General features: G+C 42.1%; 1 protein-coding gene across 1 annotated transcript in view; it reads left to right on the top strand.

Moving 5' to 3' along the window:
* Positions 1 to 422: 422 nt before the first annotated feature.
* SLC1A3 (solute carrier family 1 member 3) overlaps positions 423 to 21,830 on the top strand; it is a 37,108-nt gene continuing 15,700 nt past the window's right edge. Inside the window, exons 1-3 of the mRNA XM_081929803.1 lie at positions 423 to 644; positions 2,265 to 2,552; positions 18,705 to 18,842. Coding sequence (XP_081785929.1) covers positions 2,372 to 2,552; positions 18,705 to 18,842 — 319 coding nt within the window. The 5' untranslated portion in view covers positions 423 to 644; positions 2,265 to 2,371. The remainder of the gene's footprint in view (positions 645 to 2,264; positions 2,553 to 18,704; positions 18,843 to 21,830) is intronic.

Raw genomic sequence — 21,830 nt, 5'->3', positions numbered from 1 at the left:
ACACGGACACACAAATAAAAATACCAACACGTTTCCTGACCTCCTACAGGAAGCTTTGAAAAGAGAGCGCACACTTGCACCACTATTTTTTATTATTATTATTATTATTATTATTATTATTATTATTATTATTATTATTATTATTTATCCTAAAAGGATAGATGCATGTATATAATGCTGCATAACGCTATCTGGAGACCCAGAAATCTCGTTTGGCAAGGCGACGAAGGAAAGAGGAGAGGCTTGCGCGCTCGCCATTCTCTCCCGGGTCCAGAGTTTGCATTTCCAAGGAAGCTGAACTGACAAAGCGTGAAAGTGGCCTAAAAGTGGGGCGGGGGGCGCACAAAGGAAAGCCACCCCGACTGCGGAGCGCGGAGGCTCATCAGTATTCGCCAGGCTCGCCTCCCAGCGCCCCTCGGCGCCGCCGCCTGCGCGCACACAGATTTGCCCGGCGCGGCTCCTCCCCTTTCCTTAACTTGCTGCGCTTCTAAGTTGCCTCCGGCAGAGTCCCAGCCTGCGCCCCCGGCCCACCTTCTCGCTCCCGCTTCCCCGGACAGCTTCCGACCCTCCCCGCGTGGACTCCGCTCGATCCGGAGGGAATCTCGCCTCTTGCCTCCCGCCCGCTTCGCTCGGAGTCTGGAAAGGTGAGCGCGCTCTCTCGATCCCGAATTGTAAGGTTGCAAAGGGGTCGTGTAGTCCGGAGCCCCTTTAGGTGCGGGGATCTTTTGCGCGACGTGGGGCTCGAACCCGCGACCCCGAGGTTAAGAGTCTCGCTGTGCTATCCCTTCTCCAGTTGCATATGCCTTCCTCTCCCCTTGGCACCCCCCCGGGTCCTTTCCTGCCTCAGTGGATGCTGTCTTCCTTGGGGGGGGGGGGTACTTGCACCCTGGGTATCGATACGGACAGGTGGGGGGGGCTCCTGATTTGGGAGATGCGGGAGAAGAGCGACTGTTTCTTTAACAGCGTAATAACCTGTGAAGTGTCGCCTTGGAAAGGTAAGTTCCCCGAAGTTCAGTGGGACCTGTTTCCAAAAAATAGGTGTATAGGGTTGCAGCTCTGGTTAAAAAAATAAACACCTTACAAATAGTTCTGCACAGGATTTCCCCGCCCCAAAACAATATCTTTCCATAACCAGCTGACAGTGGGAAACTTTAATTTGTTCTAAATAATGCAGAAATCAATATTTCAATGTGGCTGAGAGGATGAATGTTTCAGCGGGTACTTGTGAGAAACTTTATTAAAACTTCTATGGTTTGCGGTAGCTGAGAACCAGCAGCTACTAGAGATGTTAAGCAGTTGATACAATTGGAAAATCATGTTGTCTGTGCCCAGCTTCTCATCATTTCTAATCTTTTGTGAGTCAGCCTCATAACTTTTGCAGTGGGAGACGCGAACAGCTGTCTTAAATACTATGATCAAACGTGGAAGGTGAAGTTGGATTTAAGTCAAAGATTTAAAAAACAAACCAATCACACACACCTTTAGAATCAGGTGTTTGATGTGTGGGCTGCAGTACAGCAAAATATTAGTATTTGTGAGTGTAAATGTGTAATAAGCAAGCAGTGTCCCTCTAATAGGGGTTTAAACTCTAATTTGTCCTGTTTTGAGTTGATATGCATACCTGTGGGTGGGAAAATGTCTAAGAGCAACCTTCTTAAATACAGCAGATGAATGGATTGCATGCTTTTGTTTGGTGTCATGTACAAGATAATGCAAATTACTCATATACTGTCAGCAGAGAACTAAAAAAGATTTGCACAAAAGCTGTGAAATTTGGCTAAAGTGTGGTATGATTCCCCCCAATAAACAATAAGTAATTTGATCTGAAATAAATAGATTTTTAAAGCAACCATAAGATATCCTGACGCAACGCGGCCAAATTTAAGTCCTGTTGCTTTTAGTGGAGGTGCTAAACCAGCTCTTTAATCTAAGCACTGGAACTCTGAGGATGCATTAATATGCTGCTTAGCTGAGCTCCAATGAACACAATGCAGTTCATATCTGAATAAACATGCATACCGTTGTGCCCTAAAATAGCTGGTTTGTGTCCGCGTCCCTCTTCATACAAGTGACTCTATTCTGCTATGTTGTGATGTACCGGTAAATTATTCGATATTGACTACAATGCCTTTTTTATTATTATTTGTTTGTTTTTTAAAAAATGTTTGCATAAAAGAGTTGAAAGTTGGGTTTCTACTGCATGGTTTTGAAGGCAGTTATTGAAAACTCGGCTTTCTCAATCTCTCTTTCTCTCTCTCTTTTAGGATTTTTGTTGTCACTGATCAAGGAAAAGGAGTTTTCACACACCCCTCCCCACCACAGAAATTTTAACAGCAGCAAATCTATAAAGTAGAGGCGTTGTGAGCTATAGATGACTAAAAGTAACGGTGAAGACACGAGGTCAGGCAACAGGATGGAGCGCATTCAGCAAGGAGTCCGGAAACGTACTCTTCTGGCAAAGAAGAAAGTGCAGAGCATCACAAAGGATGATGTCAAAAGTTACTTACTGAGGAATTTTTTTGTGCTCTTCACCATCATTGCTGTCATTGTCGGTGAGTAATTTTGACTGAGGCAACAAATCTTGAAAAAACATCACTTGGACAGAGCGGTTGCTGTTGTCCACTTTCTTCCCCGTTGAGAAGAACTTGCCGGCTTGGAAAGTTTTCTATCCAAACACTCTGGGTTGTTCAGGCGTTGGTGAAAGTTTCCCTGTTGATGGTCAGGTTTGCAGTTCTGACTGCAGTTGCACTGCTCCGTGTTTTAAATCAGTAGAGCTCAAAGGGGGTTAAATCAGAAGGAAAATGGTTGAGTTATTTTACTGATTCCTAAAAAAAAGTGCCCTTAATTAGAAGCAGCTTTTTATGAGCCCTTAATCCGTCTTAACAATTAAAGAAAATTGGCTACTGCCTCAGCGCAATTTCCCAAGGGTGTGTTTCTCTTACGTATTTATTTACTATATTTTTATCCTGCTTCTCAGACCTTTTCAGACAACTATTGTCTCCCCAAGCAGCTCACTTCAATAAAAAGAGAGTGAAAGAGGCCAGCCATCAGACTTACAATCTAAAAAGGCAGGACTCAAAAGGGAAGAGGAGTAAAGGGAAAGAAAGGTAGAGGAGAGGAAATCGGTTACTTGAGGCCAGAACGAAGTGTTGAGTTATGAGCATTTGTTATACCCTGTTTGGGTCAGGCTAATCTTCCTTTGCTGGTGTTCATGCTTAAATTCCAGTTGGTAGCTCTTAGAGCAAAGTTTCCAGTGTCTCTTCATTTTGAACAAAGTCAAGATCCAAAAATGAGAACATAACAGCCTCAATATTAAGCTATTTCCCCCCTCACAGTTAAAGAATTACAGCCACACAGCCAAGGTCAGGAGTTTATGGTTTGTTTGGGTTTGGGTTTTTTTTAGCAATCTGTGTGTTACTCATGCAATTCAGTAGCTATTAAGATATATACCTGCATAATGGTTATGGAAGGTAACCTGATTGGGTTTTGTTTACAAAGCCGATTAGGGCAATGTTTGCACTTTTTATATATTTTGAATATCTCCGGTGAGATGAAAGAAAAAAGTTGGCTTGGGAATTTTCCTTGCTGTGTTTACAATCCACCCATATATATATATATATATATATATATATATATATATATATATATATATATATATATTAAAAAACCTTCAGATAAGAATTTATAGTGGCCTGAATCCACAGAACTGTGTGGTCGCTAGTTTTACAAGGCAAGGAGACTTTGGGCTGGTAGTCCCCATTTGCCTCATGGCAAATCTATTTTTGAAACATTAAAAAGATACAGCGTTCTCATCCACCTTTCAAATGAAAAACCATTTTGATCCCACCAGGCCCGTCCAACTCCTTAGGCACGCCTAAAGTAGCTCTCTGAGCCATCGCTGTCGGGTTCCTTTTGTGAGAAAATATTTTTATAGGAAGAAAAGAATTCACGAAAGTGTGGTGTGTATGAAAATATTTGATTTCTGGGGTTCTGCTTTCTGCAAACAAAAATCATTTGCACTCTGGAGAGTCGCATTCTTTATTTTGGAGAGTATCAGGTGTTGGCTATTATTAAAAGCAAGACAGAGAGGCTGCCGAATACAGCGAAAGAGGCTGACCCAGCTTGCTTCCCAAACCTCTGCAAAGATTGCACATCATGGATATATTCCTGTGGGAATTTCACAAGGATATTAATAGGGGTGTCTGGTTCAGTGAGAAGATGCACAGAATCCCGGACCACTTTCCCAAAGTTTGCACTACGTGCAGATTGTGTCCCAAGCTTTCCACCCTTTTCGTCATTACATTTTAATGGCCCAGTTGGGTGTGAACCAATGCAGTTGGGCTTCCAAGCGAAAACGTCTAGTTAATTTATGCCACGATTCGTCTTAAGAAACAAATTGGACTCCCAAGAGGAAGCTTATGTCTTCGAGGGAGGATGTGGTACTTCAGGAAAAAGTAAAGCTAAAAACCTCTGACCCTGAACCTGTCTCACAAACCGATTAGAGTTAATATAATGTATTTGGACTTCAAAAAAGTTTTCAACAAGGACCCCTGAGTAAGCTTAGCAATTAAGGAAAAAGAGGAGAGGTCCTCCTGTGGATCAGGAATTGGTTAAGCAGGAAGCAGGGAGTAGGAATGAATTGACATTTCTCTGAACGAAGGGACGTAGAAAAATTAGTACCCCCAAGGATGGGTATTGGAACTTGTTCTTTTAACTTGTTCGTGAATGACTTAAGAGTTCCACGCTGGGAATAATTAGAAAAAGGAATTTAAAATAAAACTACTGATATCGTAATGTTGTTATACAAATGTATGGTGTGGCTGCACTAGGAATACTATTTATAATTCTGGTCACCTCACCGCAAAAAGAATATTGTAGAGTTGGGAAAGGTTCAGAAATGGGCAACCAAAATGGTCAAAGGGATAGGGTGACTCCCCTAGATTGCAGTGTGTGTGACATTTTGATTTGGTTTAGAGAAAAGGCAAGAAAGAGGTGTCATGAAAGAAGTTTATAAAAAGGATGCATAACATGGAGAAAATGGGGGGGGGGTTATCCCATTCATAAGACTATAAGAGGCACGTCCAACAGGTAGATCGTGATCTACCAGTAGATCACTAGACATCTTTGGTAGATCACTGGTAGATCACTGGCTCCCCTCAAACAACTTTGACCTGAACCCCAAAGAAACAGGGCTTCCCCACCTAAGAAAAGCTAAACAACTTTGACCCGAACCCCACAAAAGGGAGTAGATCACTGCTAGTTTTTAACTGTGAGTAGATTACAGTTTCTTGGGAGTTGGCTACCCCTTCTCTAGAACATAGACATCCACTGAGGCTGATCATTGGAAGATTCAGCACAAATTAAATGAATACTTCTTCATGTGGTGCATAGTTAAACTATGAAACTTGTTCCCACAGGAGGCCGTGGTAGCTACCAACTTAGATGGCTTTAAAAGGGTTTGGAAAATTTGTGGAGGTGGCAGCTATTGATGGCTACCAGCCATGATGGTTTTTCTCTGCCTCCATGGTTGGAGACAGTAATGTCATTGAATCCCAGTTGCTGGAAACAACAGGAGTGGAGAACGTTCTTGTGTTTGGGTCCCGTTCCCTGGTTTCCCACTGGCATCTGGTTTGCCACTATGGGAACAGGGTGCTAGACTAGATGGGCCATTGGCCTGAACCTGCAGTCTCTTCTTCTTGTACCTGGGAACGTGCCTCACTGAATTCAGTGGGGCTTGAATAGACCTGTTTAAGGCTTTTCTGCAAATAAGGTCTACATGATGTCACTGTTTAGGTTTTGGAAATGGAACCATCAGAATCCTAATTGTTTCTATGTGGATACACCTTTCATTAAAAATAAATATTGGTGAGCAATTTTAAGAATTGCATTTCCCTCAGAATGCAAAGACTGTCTCACACGCCTTTCAGGAAATCTCTCTTCGGGCATTGAACAGGCTTCGATTTGCATGGTTTTAACAGATTCTCAATCTAGCACCATCATATATATATATATGCCCTTAGATTGGTCCCCGTATAGAATCATAGACTAATGAATGGATATTATCTAACACACACACACACACACACACACACACATTTTGTTGTGGAACTCTAAGCAATCACAAAAATTGTCTGGAAATCTATGCCAACAATTATTAAGAGTGGCTACAGAATTAGGGGTGATAGCTTCAATGGGCAAAACTTTCTGCATTATAAAAAGGAACCAAAAGGACAGGTGGATTCGCTTAAAGAAAGTCCTTTCATGCCCAGTTCCTCTAAGGATAACTTAGATTCACCTGCTGTGCACTCCCCCCGCCCAAAAAAAGAGAGATTCTGTAAGCTCTGTGTGGGGTGTGGGATGAGCCGTTGTTTTCCCCAGAACCAAGCTGCAAGCTGAACATCAGAACCAACAGCTATTTTTGTTTGGTCGCAGTAAAACAGAAAGCGACATTGTACATGTTTGAGAAACCACTGGGAATGATTTCGTATGAGCTACTTCCTGTCTTGTCAGTCATATTGGACAGCATGGAACCTTGAATTGCAGCATTCGAAGTTTTGATGTGCAATCTTTCTAGCGTGCTAACATATTCTGAAATGTCTATTACAATTTGGAAATGAGCCTTTCTAGTGCCCCCACCCCCCAAAAAAACCTGAATGATGTTGGTGGAATTGCAGGTCTTGGCATACAATCTCACAGAAACACTTCTTCAAATGGTTCACTGGAGGACTGAGTTTAAGTAACTTAACTTTGCGGGGCTGGATCCATACAGTAGCAGTGCCTATACAGTGATTTAGCTTTTGAATTTTGCGGAAATCTTCCTCCTCTTTAAGAAAAAGAGAGGGAGAAAGAAGACAAGAAAAAGAATGTTTCTGATACAAGGACTTACGGTATTTGTTGAATTTATTTGTTTGTTGGAATTTCTATACCGCTTAACGTTTTAAAATACATGAGCAATGTGCATTTTAAAACCTAGAATTACGGTATATGCAAAATACAATACGGAAAAAGAGCAAAATATCTTCAACAGCATGGGCAACTATGGCAGGGAAAGCCTACATGAATAAGAAAGCTTGAAGCATAGGTCTAAAACATAGCAATGTAGACACTGGTCAGACATCCATTCTATAAAATAGTGTAGTAAAGTCCAATCAGCAATATATGATAGTCTTAAGAGGTTGATTTGCAGACTAATTTAGTTTGTTTCACTTGTAAAATATCTAATTTTGTACCATGGACGTTTTGTAAATGGATCAACTGCGCTAATTGCAATGCAATCTTATATTGTCATCTTCTGGAATCGTATGAGTTTGGGTTTTCTCTCTCTTTCTGCATGGATACTGTCTATTTTAATCAGGAATGCATCGAGCAAGAATGGGGGACCCACGGCCCATCAGGTGGTGTTAGACTCAGCTCCTATCAGCCTTAGATTTGTGGTCAGTGGTCAGGGATGGTGGAAATTGGAGTCCAACAGCTTCTGTAGGGTCACAGGTACTGTAACCTTGGTGCAGAGCATTGAGAATTCCTTTCTGAAAAGGAGAGCCTTTCCTACTGGTCATGATTCTTTGGGGTGAAGGGATGAAACCTGGAAAGAAGTGGTGAGGGAAAGGATGGATATTTATACTTCACAGAGGAGCGCTATTTCTAAATAGAGGGCTGAGCTTGAGTTAAGGGCACTTTGCACCATCAGGCAAAACCAAAGAGGAGGAGGAGATCTAATGGTTAACATCAGGATGAAAAGATTTTTCTCATAGAAGGAATATTTTGGTGGGTTTCATAAATGCACAGTAAAATGGAAGCAAAGATGCCGTGTGTGATGAGCAATCTGAATTGTGATTGCCAGCAGCTTGATAACTATGTAAATATTCAGTCAGGCAATCCTCATTACAGCCACTGCTAATTCATGGTGACTAGCAGGATCAGTACAGTGGTACCTCTGGTTACATACTTAATTTGTTCTGGAGGTCCGTTTTTAACCTGAAAGTGTTCTTAACCTGAAGCACCACTTTAGCTAATGGGGCCTCCGGCTTCTGCCGCACCACCGCAGCACTATTTATGTTCTCATCCTGAAGCAAAGTTCTTAACCCAAGGTACTGTTTCTGGGTTAGCGGAGTCTGTAACCTAAAGCATATGTATCCTGAGGTACCACTGTATAGAGAAAAGTCTCATGTTCCTGTGGCTAGACCCAGCACCAAGCAGCAATGGTAGCATAGAACTTGAAGCACCTAAAGCAAGGGGCACTTCATTTTGCAGATGCTTTAAGGGATAGCAGTTCTGCTGTGACGAAGCTGTAGCTGCCACCTGTAATGATTCTTCTATCTTGTCTGGTCTAGCAGTGAACAACAGAATCATAGAATCGTAGAATTGGAAGGGACCCTGAGGATCATCTGATCCAGCGGTTCTCAACCTGTGGGTCCCCAGATGTTGCTGGACTACAACTCCCATCATCCCTGAGCTCTGGCCCCACAGGTTGAGAAAGGCTGATCTAGTCCAACCCCTTGCAATGCTCAACTAAAGCATCCATGACAGATGACCACCCAACCTCTGCTTAAAGAGGAAGGAGATTCCGCCACCTTTCGAGGGAGTCCCAGCCAGCATGGCAATGGTCTGGGCAGATGGGATCCAATCGCATCTAGAGAGTCACGGGTTTCTCATCTATGCTCTAGCCAAAACTTTGCCATTTTTCTCTTTCTTTGGACCAGGTAGTAATAAACTCCACCTACAATCAGTAAGAAATACCTCCTCCATTTTATAATCACTAACCTGCTGTGAGGCGAAGTGAGGCTAAGAGGCAGTGAGGGGCTCAAGGAGACCACATGAACTTTATGGCTGAACATAGGTTTGGACATGGATCACCTTGTGTGACACTATCATCTGCACCACATTGATTCTCTAAATTTTAATGCGCCATGATTCCTATAAATACCTCCCAGGTAGCCAGGTCAGTTCCGTCTCAACTTATCCAAGAGATGTTGCCTTTAGCAGCTCTTGTTTTGATTTACTGCTTGCCTCGTCTCCAACCAGCTGACCTTCCACATAGTTTATTTTTGCTTACTCTGTATGGAGAAAGCTCTGACTTCAGTGTGAGACTTCAGTTTGGCATCATGTTTTGCTCAGATTTTAGCACCTGGTTTCACTCAGGGCTTAAGGCCTCAAAAGAACATTAGAACTGGTTACCTTTCTGGAACAATTTGCCTTAGCTCCAGTTTAACCAATTAGCACAGACTGATTGCAAGCTTAATTTAAGTAATTCCTTTCATCGTTTGGGAAAGGTTGAAAACTATTACAGCTGAACTGGAAACATCAAGTTGTACATTCAGTTAACTTAGTATAACATTGTAATCCTTTGAGTTCTGTCTCTCGTGCCTTCTTCCTTTCCCCCTTGATGTACATTACAAAGGCTCAATCCATTAAGGCTCCCCAGAACTTGTTGGACTCCTTCTCCCATCAGCTTCATTCAGCATGGTCAATGGTCAGGATTCATGGGCATTGGTCCAGTTTGGTGGGTACTTGAGGCTCCCAGGGGAAGCTGGCAATGCTGAGGTAAAGAAGAGCGTGTACAGAACCTTGGACAGTTCCAAGGGGCCCTACTAATGCAGCTACTGGAGATGATGTCCCTTGTGGGGCCAACCAGAACCTTATGTAGGCTGACCAGACCTGTCGTGTGCTAGGCTTTACCTCCCTGAAAGAGCAGGCTGTCTGGTTGAAGAGTCGTCACCTTATATTGCAGTCTATGGCTTCTGTGAGACTAGGGAGACAGATGTTCTGCAGGGGCTTTTCCTCTGCGTCAAGGTATGGTGGTAGAGATGTGTTCTCTGAGGTGCTGGTGTTCTTCCCTCAAGGAAGATGTCTGAACCTTCTCCTCAACAGTCCCCACTATGCATGGCTGGGTCCCCAAGTCATTAGTCATGACAGAGTTCAAGTCCAGCAATATTTGGAGGGATGCAAGTTCCCAATCAAGAGCTTGGACTAGCTTCCTTATGAAGAAACATTTGGGATGCTTCTTAGTTTAGGGGCGGCATCACTGAAGTATATGACATTATGAAAATTCTGGAGTGAGTTTATTTGGTGGTTTAGAGGAAGGCACCAACACTACAATATTTTTAGTACCAGCTCAAGACTTTCCTTTTCTCACAAGTATTTGATGTCACTGTCTTTTGTGCCAGCTATTTTTTTCAGATTTTGGTTTGGTTCTTTGGATGATGTTCCTAGCAGGGCATGGTTACATTTTTCTTTCCTTGTCTAGTTATTCTTCACATGGAATAACATACAGAACTGATCCCAAGATGGTGCTGTGTTGCTAAATAAGACAGATTATTCGAGATTGGGTTTTGACAGAGAACAGTCTTGCAATAGCTATTAGCTAGGAAAGTTAGCAAGATGTTAACGATCTTTGTATTACCTACTATCCAGAGGTATACTATCCTGTTTTTGTAATATACATATGATTACTGAATGCTGGAACAAACAGTAATAGAGAACAGTCATGTTAGGTTTCCAGGGGTATCATCTTGGCTGCTGAGTGAGATGATAATTTAGCAATTCTTATATTATTAGTTTCCACAGAAAGCCCTTCAATTGCCCTAATAAGGAGGGAGTTGTTTTATTGCAAGCTCATGCTTATTTGTGTGATACTTGACTTCATACAGTATATTTTGATTGTTTTTCATAATGAATAAGAAGAATGCAATAGTTTGCTAATAGTGGCCTGGTTCACAACCACACCGTGGGTGGTCTTCAGGGCCATGTCTTGGCTTTGCATGCTGTGGTTCCCTCTCTCATTTCCTGCTTCATGATAACTATAAATTGCCATGGTGACTAATAGGGCAAACTATGGGGTTTCTAAAATACTGCTATCTTATTGGAACTCCCAGCAATCTCCTAACCAAAGTCTACACCTTCTTAGCTCCAGAAAAACAGTAGCCCATTGGGCACTCCCAAATCATTCCCTGGGCTTTGAGCAAACTATTGTTATTATCAGAATTGGAAAGTCAGTTCAAATTGATATCCCATTCTCAAAACCAAGCTGTAGTTTGAAACCACCATAATTTAAAAAAATTGGGATGTCTTGTCAAACTGTAGTTATTGCAAACCAAAGAGGGAATTGGTGCATAAGAAAGCAGGAAAGAAAGGAGGGGGTTACACAAAAGCCTGAAGAACAGTCCGGGTAGACAAAGCTTGGTTTGGCCGCAACATCTGAACTTATCCACTGAATTGGATGTGTATGTTTATCAAAGGGAGTGAAAAGAATTGGGCAAAACTGAAATAAAAACCAAGCTAAATCTTACTGGTATTGGACTTCCTTAAAGGATCTAAGTGGGTTATATGTGTAATAAATAAATGGCGCAAGGAGGAATTATATTATATTACCCTTTCATTCTCTCTGCATAGTGCACCTCTTTTAAATAGTTTATCCTTCCAGCCATAAATTCATCTTTCTCGTTAGTTTTTGTCCATGTTCTTCCAGCTGGTTTATTTTGGATAGAAAGCATCATTATTTCTACTAAGATAACACATCTCTGACACTTCCCTGCACAAGAGGACATCATTTTGGATGACATATCAAAACGAATTCCATCTCAAGTTTGCATTGCTTTTAAAAACCGCTCCTCCTTTTGCTTCCTGTCTCCCAGTGTATCCTACCTGGATCCTTTGGGTCTTATGAGAGTTCCAAAAATCTAGACCAGTCAGCTGCTAAATACATTTTATTGTGGTAAAATAACTATTTTAAATTATGTAGGACTGCTAGCTTTACTCATCATAATCAGTAGATTAACAAACTAAGCAATCCTACACAATGCTTTCCAGCTAGTAAGCCCTTTTGAAGCTGGTGAGACTTACAAATCTAAGATTGTCCTGCACAGGTTTAACTGATGTGAATTAGTGCCACAAATTTAAACAGATGCAGGACAACTCAAAGAGGCATGTATTTTTTAAAAATAAAAATCCAGACTCCAAAAACAAACAACAATAAACAAAATTGGCAGGATTACATCTTGTAATTACTAACAGAAGGCAATGCATGTAACATATTTTTCATCTCTGTGTAGGTAAACATTTATGTAACCTCCATTGGCAACTTGGACCTTTTCTGTATTCTTCATCATAATATTACATTGTATACTTAGTCTCTTTTCCATCATTTGGAGAGAGGCTGTAATAAATGCTGCTGCATGTGTCCCTGATTTGCATGTGATATAAAATCAAACTACACTATATGAAAATATAATATTTTATCTTTGCCTCCAGCTAATTTAAGTTGGTACATGATTATTATTTTTTCTGCCAGGGCTTTTTGCCACAGCTCACTGTACCAAGAAGACACTGTTAAAAGTTCTGCAGTTGCCCAATTTTGTGCTTATTACCCTGCAAGCAGCCATGTAGTCTTTGGGCTCAGATGTGTTGTTGAAATATGAAAGGAAAAAGAAAACATGAAAAATAGCCTTCTGAGCTGTAGTTTTTGTTTCTTTGACTTTAAATTATATTCCCCTTTCCTTGGGTCAGAAAGAAAAGCTGGTTTTAGTTCATTGGATAGGTGGTAGACACCTAAAAGAGGAATCAGACAATGTGGTTCCTTCTATGTAATGTTGAACTACAACTCCCAGGCAGCATGGCCAGTGGCCAAAGATGATATGGGTTGTAGTCCAACAACATATGGAGGGCACCCTATTGGTTACCTTGATCTAAATGTATATGAGGCTGTTCAGAGGTTTGGGCTAAAGTGTCACCAACAGATCACTAAAATGCAGGACTCCGTTATCACCTATTCATCTGAGTCAGATGAGGTGATGGATGTGCTGAACGGGTGCCTGGAATCAGTAATGGTCTGAATGATGGGGTAAGAAACTGAAGCAAAATACCAATGTTGGAAATCCTGCCAATTGACTGTTTTAATGGATCTCAATGGGGTTGCACTTCCCCTGAAAGACCCATTTTGCAGCTTAGGAGGACTGTTAGCTCTGGCCCTTACTTTAGATGCCCAAGTGCTATCAGGGGAATGATTTTGCTTTCTCCACCTCCAGACCCTCTTGTCACACTTACCCATGCCCTAGGTGAAGATTTGGCTGCTACGATGTATTGGGGCTCTCCTTGGAAACATCCCCGTGTTCAGAACATGGCCACCACATAATTGAACGGCATGGGTAGCTTTCTGTTGTTAAAACAATGCTCACCGGTTTCCGGTTACCAGATTCAGTTCAAGGAGCTGATGTTAACATATAAAGTCCTATATGTCTTGTCACTTGAATCCATTGGCTCAGGTTGGGTTCTGTGTATTTTTATCGCCACAGTTGTGTTTCAGACAGTGTTGTATCGGGAAATAAATAAATGGCACCTATACCAAAATAGGGCTCAAATGCTAGACATTGCCTGCAACTTTGGAATATAAAGGGGCAAAGTTGACATGACATTTATCACATTGTTTAAAGGGGGGGGGGGAGAATCTTCCATGTCTTGGGCTCATGTTATCTGAAGGACTGCCCGTTCCAAACCTCCCTGTTCTTTAAAGTCCACTGTTCTCAGTGCCATCACCATCACAGGTGAGGCAGGTATCAATCAGATATACCACAGAAACACCATATAGATATTTAACATTAATAATTATTTTTAAATGCTGTGTATGATTTGGAGAAAGCCAAGTACCTCCAAATGCCTTGTAAGGATCATGTTTGGTATTTCTAGAAAGAGTCTATTAATAAAACGTTGTGCCTGCTGGACCAAGTCTTATGTGTGACCTCAGTCCTGTTCCCTCCTTCTCCATCATGAAATTCCCTTCATGATCAAGCTTTTAAATTGTGCAAGTCCAGCAGACTCTGCACTGCAGACATTCAGCCGGAAGCCATGTTGGGCTGACATTGATAACAAGATGGAGGGTGGAGAATCGAGGAACACCCCCCCCCCCCCGCTTTTCACCAGTGGGTAGGGTTTTAGTAAGGTATTTGTGGCAGTGGGTAAGGTGCAAATAACTGGGCTAGTAATGTTTGTGTGAATGTGGACGGGCAAGGGTTTTTTGTCATACAGTCTTGCTAATGATGCACAGCTCTGTTACTCCCCCCCCCCCACCTGAGTTAGGAGAGGCAAGGCAACTTCTTGGTTAGTTTGTGGTTCTAGTAATAGACTGTATGAGGGCCAATGAGCTGAGACTGAATCCTGATAAGATGGTGGCCCTGTGAATTGAAGGTTCCAACGTCTGGGAATTGGGCAGGTTCTGAATGGGGTTGCAGCCCCCTATAAGGAATAGCTACGTAGTCTGTTGGTACTCTTCAATCTAGCATTGCCAATGGAAATGCTGGTAGCCTCCATAGGGTTTGAAGCGCTCTTGGCTAGCTTTAGCTGGTGTGCCATCTAGGGCCATTCCTAGCCAGGGATAACTTGGCCACAGTGATCCATGCAGTGGTAACTTCACAAATTGATTATTGCAGTGCACTCTGTGTGGGGCTGCCGACTGAAGCAGGCTGGTGAGTACATGTCACACCAGTTCTAAAATAGCTGCAATGGCTACCAGTGTGCTACCAAGCCAAGTTCAAGGTGCTTGTGTTGACATAAAGCCCTACACTGCTTCAAACCAGGATACCTGATGGAGTCCCTACTCCCTTATGCACCTGCCCTTGCTGTAAAACTGGCTGGGATGCTCTCCTTTGCCAAGTATGCATTGTGCAGCAACAAGTGAGGGGGCTTTGTCATCTGTGGCACCTCGATTTGTGGAGTGCTCTCCCCTCAGTGACAGGTGGCTTCTCGTCTGTGGAATGCTCTCCTCAGTTAGGTCTGCCTGGTGCCTTCATCAACATTCTTTAGGCTACCAGGCTAAAATGTCTATCATCTCTCATTGTAATCAAAAGATGGATGATGGACAAGTTGGTTGAAGGACTATTGGAGAAAAGGTTCTAGGTGCTTTAGTTTTCGTTATTTCTCTGCTGGGTTTCCATGTGGGTTATTGAAATGGTTTTATTGACATTTATTGTTTTGTACATTATGCCTCCTCCCTTCGTGTGAGTCTCTTAGAGACTTTTTTGGACTAAGAGACTAGCAAGTCAATTCAAATAAATAAATGTTAAAAACAACAACCTTGATCGTTATCCACCACCTATTATAAACATTTTAATTTACATAGACTGGGTTAATTGGAGGTGGAATTGGCTGGGTTATTTTCACAGATGTGATAATTTTGTTACTGTTGTATGTAGATGGTTATTTTCATTGCTATTCTACTTCTTTTTTAATTATTTGCTTTAAGTGAAAAATGTGATATGATTTTAATAGAATAAAAGAGGATGCAATGTAGCCACATGGTTTCATTGCTGTTCAGGAGTCTCACAGAACCCAGTTGTTTGAGCCATAGACGTTTCATAGGATAGAAAAACCTGCAGCCCTCCAGATGTTTTGGCCTACAACTCCCATGATCCCTAGCTAACAGGACCAGTGGTCAGGGATGATGGGAATTGTAGTAGAAAACATCTGGAGGGTGAAGGTTGGGGATGCCTGGGATAGGCTTTTAGGTGTGATCGGAGTTTGGTAAAAGATCTGATTTTGGATAAGCAAGTTTACATGCAGCAATCTATTGAATGCTTGCCTCGAAATTGCCTTATAGTTCTGTAGTTTTATCATTCTGTAATTATTCAAATGATGTGCTTATTGTTTGTCATCATCTTGCATGGCCTATGGTCAAGCAAATAGAAGTATTACCAAGCTGTAACTAATAACATAGCAGAGCTGCCTTTTAAAAACTCACTTAAACCTAATATCTGTCCATTAACATGAAAAAGTATAAAATGGAATAAAAAGGCTTTATATTTTCTGTTCTTTTTGGTGGTTATATACAGCTAAATCTTTTAAGTGCATTTCTAATTCTGCATTATATTAAAACTGGAATAAATTGTTGTCCAGAAAACAATCAGGGCATGGATTGGTGTGTGTTTTTTTAATTATATGAAAATATGTGCTTCTTCTGTGCTCTCTCTGAATATTTGCTTTTTCTACCCCACTGATGTGAAAGGTCGAGGCAAAGCCTGTAGAACAGCTTTGGGGTATTTCTTACAAGCCTTTGTTCCTTTGAAAGGCTCACAAATTATTTGGAAACCTGAAACTCTTACTGAAAAGGGCTTGCTCCAGGTCTAGTCAATTTAGGTCTGATCCTTTAGTGTGCTAAGTTCCTCTTAAGTGATACTCAGCACCTCCATTTTTCTGTAGAGTACAGTTGTACTGTTGAGGGTCAAACAGCTCATGACAATTATCATGTTGTTTGCCCCTGAGTGCAGGATTTCTTTTTACAGAAATAGCCAGCATAAGGGGTCCAGTCTGGGTTGGGATCCCAGAGTAGAAGACAGGGTGTTTTAGTCCTTTATCTCCTGCTGTGTTCCAGATCTGGATTTAGGGACCTTTTTCATCCTGAGGGCCGTATTCTCTCCCAGGCACTCTTCTGAGGGCCACATGCCCATGGCGGGCCAAGGACAGAGGAAACAACAGGTGGAGCGATGCATTCAAAATTTACCTATGCGCAGTAGGCTAGTTTCTACAAGCACATACCCGGGAAACAGGATGAGCTACAGCTCAGCTATGAAATCTGAAGTGTGTTCTCTATGTTGTGTAGAAAGGTGTGCTGTGAGAGTTGTTGTTGTTTAGTCATTTAGTCGTGTCCGACTCTTCGTGACCCCATGGACCAGGGCACTCCAGCCACTCCTGTCTTCCACTGCCTTCCGCAGTTTGGTCAAAACTTTTATATGCCTGTTGTCTTTGTCCATGGAGTTTTCTTGGTAGGGATACTGGAGTGGCTTTCCGGTTCCTGCTCCAGGTGGATCACGTTTGGTCAAAACTCTCCACTATGACCTGTCCATCTTGGGTGACCCTGCACAGCATAGCTCCCAGCTTCTCTGAGTTATTCAAGCCCCTTCGCCATGGCAAGGCAGTGATCCATGAAGGGGGCTGTGAGAGAGACTAGCAAAAGGGAATTGGTAACAAAGCATCCAACGTCTTCAGATGGGTGAAGCCCTTCTTATGCACAAACTGTGTTCGCATCAGCAAGATGCAAAAAAAAAGCTTACGGACCCTGAATTTGCTAAGAGTTTTCTGCATATCTGGGCTATTTTTGGATTCTGTCTGAAACACACACTGATATGTGGGAGTGGAAATGCACGCAGCATCTTTTTGCTCTTCTGCCCAAAGTTGCACATTTAGCATAGTTAGGAACTTAGCACACAGCTGTTGCACATTGCAGAGTTTGTAATTTAAAGTTGTCCTTCCATAGCCACTGAGGTCAAACAGGAGCAAGTTGCCCATTACACTTGGCACAGATATATGTCCTTGGGGACAATCCAGGCTGGTGCACAGGACCACCTTGCGTGTGCTGGCCATAGTGCTGAGCAAAACATCAAGGGTTCCTTGAGGTGAACATGTCTCATGACCTATTTAGGATGAGAAGGGAGAATCACTACAGAGAGGTCTGAAAAGATTATTTCCAAGCTTCTGTAAGCAGGGCACTCATGTGTGGTGACCTTCAGTGCAAGTCAAGTTACTGTAATGAAATAAAAGTTTGTGAGGTTTTGTCTTCAGGGGCAAGCCCCATGCAAGTGAACTCGGAGCATGCTTGTACTATGGACAAGCAGATTTAATGGCCATTGCCTTGGTCCAAGGAACCTTGCATAAATAGCATAACTAGATAAATAGCATAACTGGGCACCACAGTTCAAGAAGGACACTGACAAACTGGAACGTGTCCAGAGGAGGGCAACCAAAATGGTCAAAGACCTGGAAACGATGCCTTATGAGGAACGGCTAAGGGAGCTGGGCATGTTTAGCCTGGAGAAGAGGAGGTTAAGGGGTGATATGATAGCCATGTTCAAATATATAAAAGGATGTCACATAGAGGAGGGAGAAAGGTTGTTTTCTGCTGCTCCAGAGAAGCGGACACGGAGCAATGGATCCAAACTACAAGAAAGAAGATTCCACCTAAACATTAGGAAGAACTTCCTGACAGTAAGAGCTGTTCAACAGTGGAATTTGCTGCCAAGGAGTGTGGTGGTGTCTCCTTCTTTGGAGGTCTTTAAGCAGAGGCTTGACAACCATATGTCAGGAGTGCCCTGATGGTGTTTCCTGCTTGGCAGGGGGTTGGACTCAATGGCCCTTGTGGTCTCTTCCAACTCTATGATTCTATGATTCTATTCTAGAGGAAGGTCAGGATTGTGGTTCATGATTGCTAAGGTGTTGATGAGGAAATACAAAGCTGCCTTAAATGTGTTCAGGTCTAGTGTAAGGAAGGAATTTGCTGGGTACGCCCGGAACATTTGTCCACCTTCTTTGAGAAATCTTGGCGAACAGGTGAGGTAGCACAGGACTGGAGACAGGTAAATGTTGTCCCAGTCTCCAAAAAGGGGAGAAGGGAAGAGTTAACGGAAAATATTTTGATACGGGTGGAGAATATAATGGAGACAATTTATAGGCATATTGATAATAATGCAGTGATTGGTAGGAGTCAGCATGGATTTGTATCCCAACAGATTAATGTTACCTTCCTTTTTATTGGGTTACTAGTTTAGTGGATTGTAGGAATGCTGTGGATATAATTTATCTTGATTTCAGCAAAGTATTTGATAGTTTGAAAGTTTGTTGAGTCTATGCTCAGAGCTTCCGTGAGCCTCCTTTCAGTTGACCCTGAATACATGCAATTTGTGACAAAGATGGTAGTCTCATTTTTTTTTCCTTTACTTTCTCCCCAGGTATCATCCTTGGATTTGGTCTTCGGTCATACCACTTCAGCTACCGAGAAGTGAAGTACTTTTCCTTCCCAGGCGAACTCTTAATGAGAATGTTGCAGATGCTGGTTTTGCCTCTCATTGTATCCAGCTTAGTAACAGGTACACTCTTATCTTTTCCCTTTTTCTGTTTTGCAGCAGCTGCTGCTTTCTCTTTCCCTTTTGCCAATGTGTTGATAAAGAGAAAGAAATGGTTACAGCCGAGTGCATGAAAGATGGCAAACTCCAGGATTCAGATACTTGGTAAAATAATTCAGGGGGCATCAACATGGTACCTCTGGGTGAAGTGGTCCCCTTGGGGTCTTCCCTTGGCACAACAAAGCCTTTGAGTACCCCCTCTCAATGAGCACCCCTTGATCACAAAGTGGTGGTTACCTTTTTATCCCTTGAAAAATTCATAGAGCTGAAGGAGGAAGTTGTAAAAGTGATGCTCTTTCCCACTTCCTCTTTCAGCTCATTAACTCCACTGGGTCCGACTTTTACCCAGCTCCCTTGGAAAGGTGAGGTGTGGGCTGATTCAAGGAAGGGGGAAAGAATTGACCAGAATGAGGAGTAGCTTAAAAAACCAAATGTGCCCACTGGCTTAAAAGTATTGGTGACCTCTGCAGTAATACACCATGAGAATTATTAGGAAAGAAATTGAAAATAAAATTCCTTTATATATAGATGCTTTACATGCAGAAGGTCCCATGTTGAGTTTCTGACATCATTTAAAAGGGCAAATTATACTTGATGAGAAAGATCTCTCTCTGCCTGAGATCTTAGAAAGTGGCTACCATTCAAAGGAACAATATTGAGACAGGTGAGCAAAATGCCTGACCTGGTCTAAGCTTCTTTGTCTAAAAACACTGACAGTCAGCAGCAAGGCTGGCTGATTTCACAGAAATTGCTCGGAAACATACCTGCACATTTTGCTTCATAACTTTCTTTCTAAGAGAGCTATAGACCTACTTGCTGAAAAAAGTAAATCTCAGAATCAGGGCCACCTCCCTGGGGCTGCCAATGAAGGCCTTTGCAAGGCCATGGCAACCCTTACAATAGAAGGAAATATTTTTTCAGAGCTGAAGTTGTCTTTGGTCATACCAAATATGCTCATGTTTTACTCATCTGCTTTATTTCATATTGTTACACATACCCCAGTCTCTGAGTAGTGAGAGGTTTCGGGGGTTCTAGTGTGAGCCCTGGGGTTAGTTATCTTGGAATGAAGGCCGCAGGAGAATGATGGCATTTCTGTGATAGCAAGGTTTTGTTTATACATACAGTGGTACCTCGGGTTACAAACACCTCGGGTTACAAACACTTTGAGTTACAGACTCCACTAACCTGGAAGTAGCACCTCGGGTTAAGAACTTTACCTCAGGATGAGAACAGAAATCACGCAGCAGCAGGAGGCCCCATTAGCTAAAGTGGTACCTCAGGTTAAGAACGGTTTCAGGTTAAGAACGGACCTCCGGAACGAATTAAGTTCGTAACCAGAGGTACCGCTGTATTTATACAGGCTGAGCGTAAGTAGAAGAATGGAAGAATGTGGAAGACATTTTAGCCACAACAAACCCTCTCTGCTGCCACAAATAACAGAGCAGGGAAATTAGGATTTACACACCCCTCCTAAAAATAAATTAATAAATAGGCTTGCTGCATAGATAGTGCTTTGAGTATTTTGACTTGTAACAAAAATATAAGACTATTTTACGATACTGCATAGGAATCTTCTCATCTGCTTTGTGTGACTGCAATAATATTATTTTTAAAACAGAAAATATCCTTCCCTCCTTCCTCCACCCTTTTATAAATACAACAAATATCAGAGGGAGGAAGAAGATCCATCGTTGAACCAAGAATGGTGCGAGGGATGAGTGGCAGTGGGGTGGTTGGCAAGAAAACAGGATGGTTTCCACTTGAGCAGGGAGGACAGAGTGGCTTTATCAATGGCTAGAAGTATCTTTGTAGACAATATTGATGTCCATATGCTGTTGTCTGCAGAAGGCAGCTAGTTTGTAAAGGGAATGAGGTCAGTTGTCCAGTGTGAATAGGTAAGGATTCTTCGTTCTGATGTTTCAACCCAAGTTGTTTGGCTGCTTCGCGTGGTGCAAAGAATCCACTTCTTTTGTCTGGATACAAAGTCTCATTGAGGCAATACAACTTAGCAGTAAGTTTTTTCTGAGGGCCTTTGGATTGTGGCCCATCTCTCCTCACAAACTACCTTCTCAAAGTGATTCTCTATGAAAAGATGGATGGATCAGTCTATTTTGGCTCCATGTCATTTTTGCATCTGTTCCTTCAGAAGCTTATTCCATTTCTGCACCAATCGGTGTTTTTTTTAATTGCGTCAGAAGTCATGTTTAAATACATATTGGAATATGAATCTTTGGATGCATTTTCTCGCAAAGTACACATTTATACTTGCATAAATGCTTTACAAAAATAGCTGAGAACTGTGTTGCAATATTCAGAGCAGTGTGAAATCTGAAAGATAACTGTCCTGTTCTCATTTCAGAGGCTGGGGGTAGGGGAGTGAAAATCAACTCTGTTTTTAAATAGAGCATTCCTCAAGCACCCCCACCTCTGAGAAATCTAGTTGCTAACCTTGGGCATATGTTAGATTCCCCCCCGAACTTGAATTTTTATTATTATTATTATTATTTTTAATGCAAGTTACTTGCATGAAATGGCAGATCTTTGCTCATCTCTGTTTGTTTTGTGGTGTTCTATACTAATCTTGATACAAGGTGTTTCTGAGATCTAGCAATAGATATGCAACCTGTTCCCCACATTCCCATTCAGTGAGAAACTCCAGAACCAGCACTTCAGGACTGAAAGTCGAGCTAGTCATGACAATAAATGTCATGCATTGCATTTCAGCCTTTTGAACTCCACTGGTGGAGAGAGCAAGTTTAACCACAATGCAGGGAAGAGGTCCTGTACTGCTGAAAGTCCTGCCCCTGGAAAGCTGTTTTTTTTTCCCCTTAAGCAGAGGGACATTTAATTATTAAAACATTTTTATATGGTGCTCCACATTTTTCCTCCCATACCAAATAGCAGCTTGAGATGGAGCTCTCCCAGTGGTTGTTCTCAGGAGCAGTTTGTGTG

This window comes from Podarcis melisellensis (assembly GCF_964234715.1).
Source record: "Podarcis melisellensis genome assembly, chromosome: 11".
NCBI lineage: Eukaryota > Metazoa > Chordata > Lepidosauria > Squamata > Lacertidae > Podarcis > Podarcis melisellensis.
Note: the sequence above shows the minus strand (reverse complement) of the source record. Positions and strands in the feature narration are given on the sequence as shown.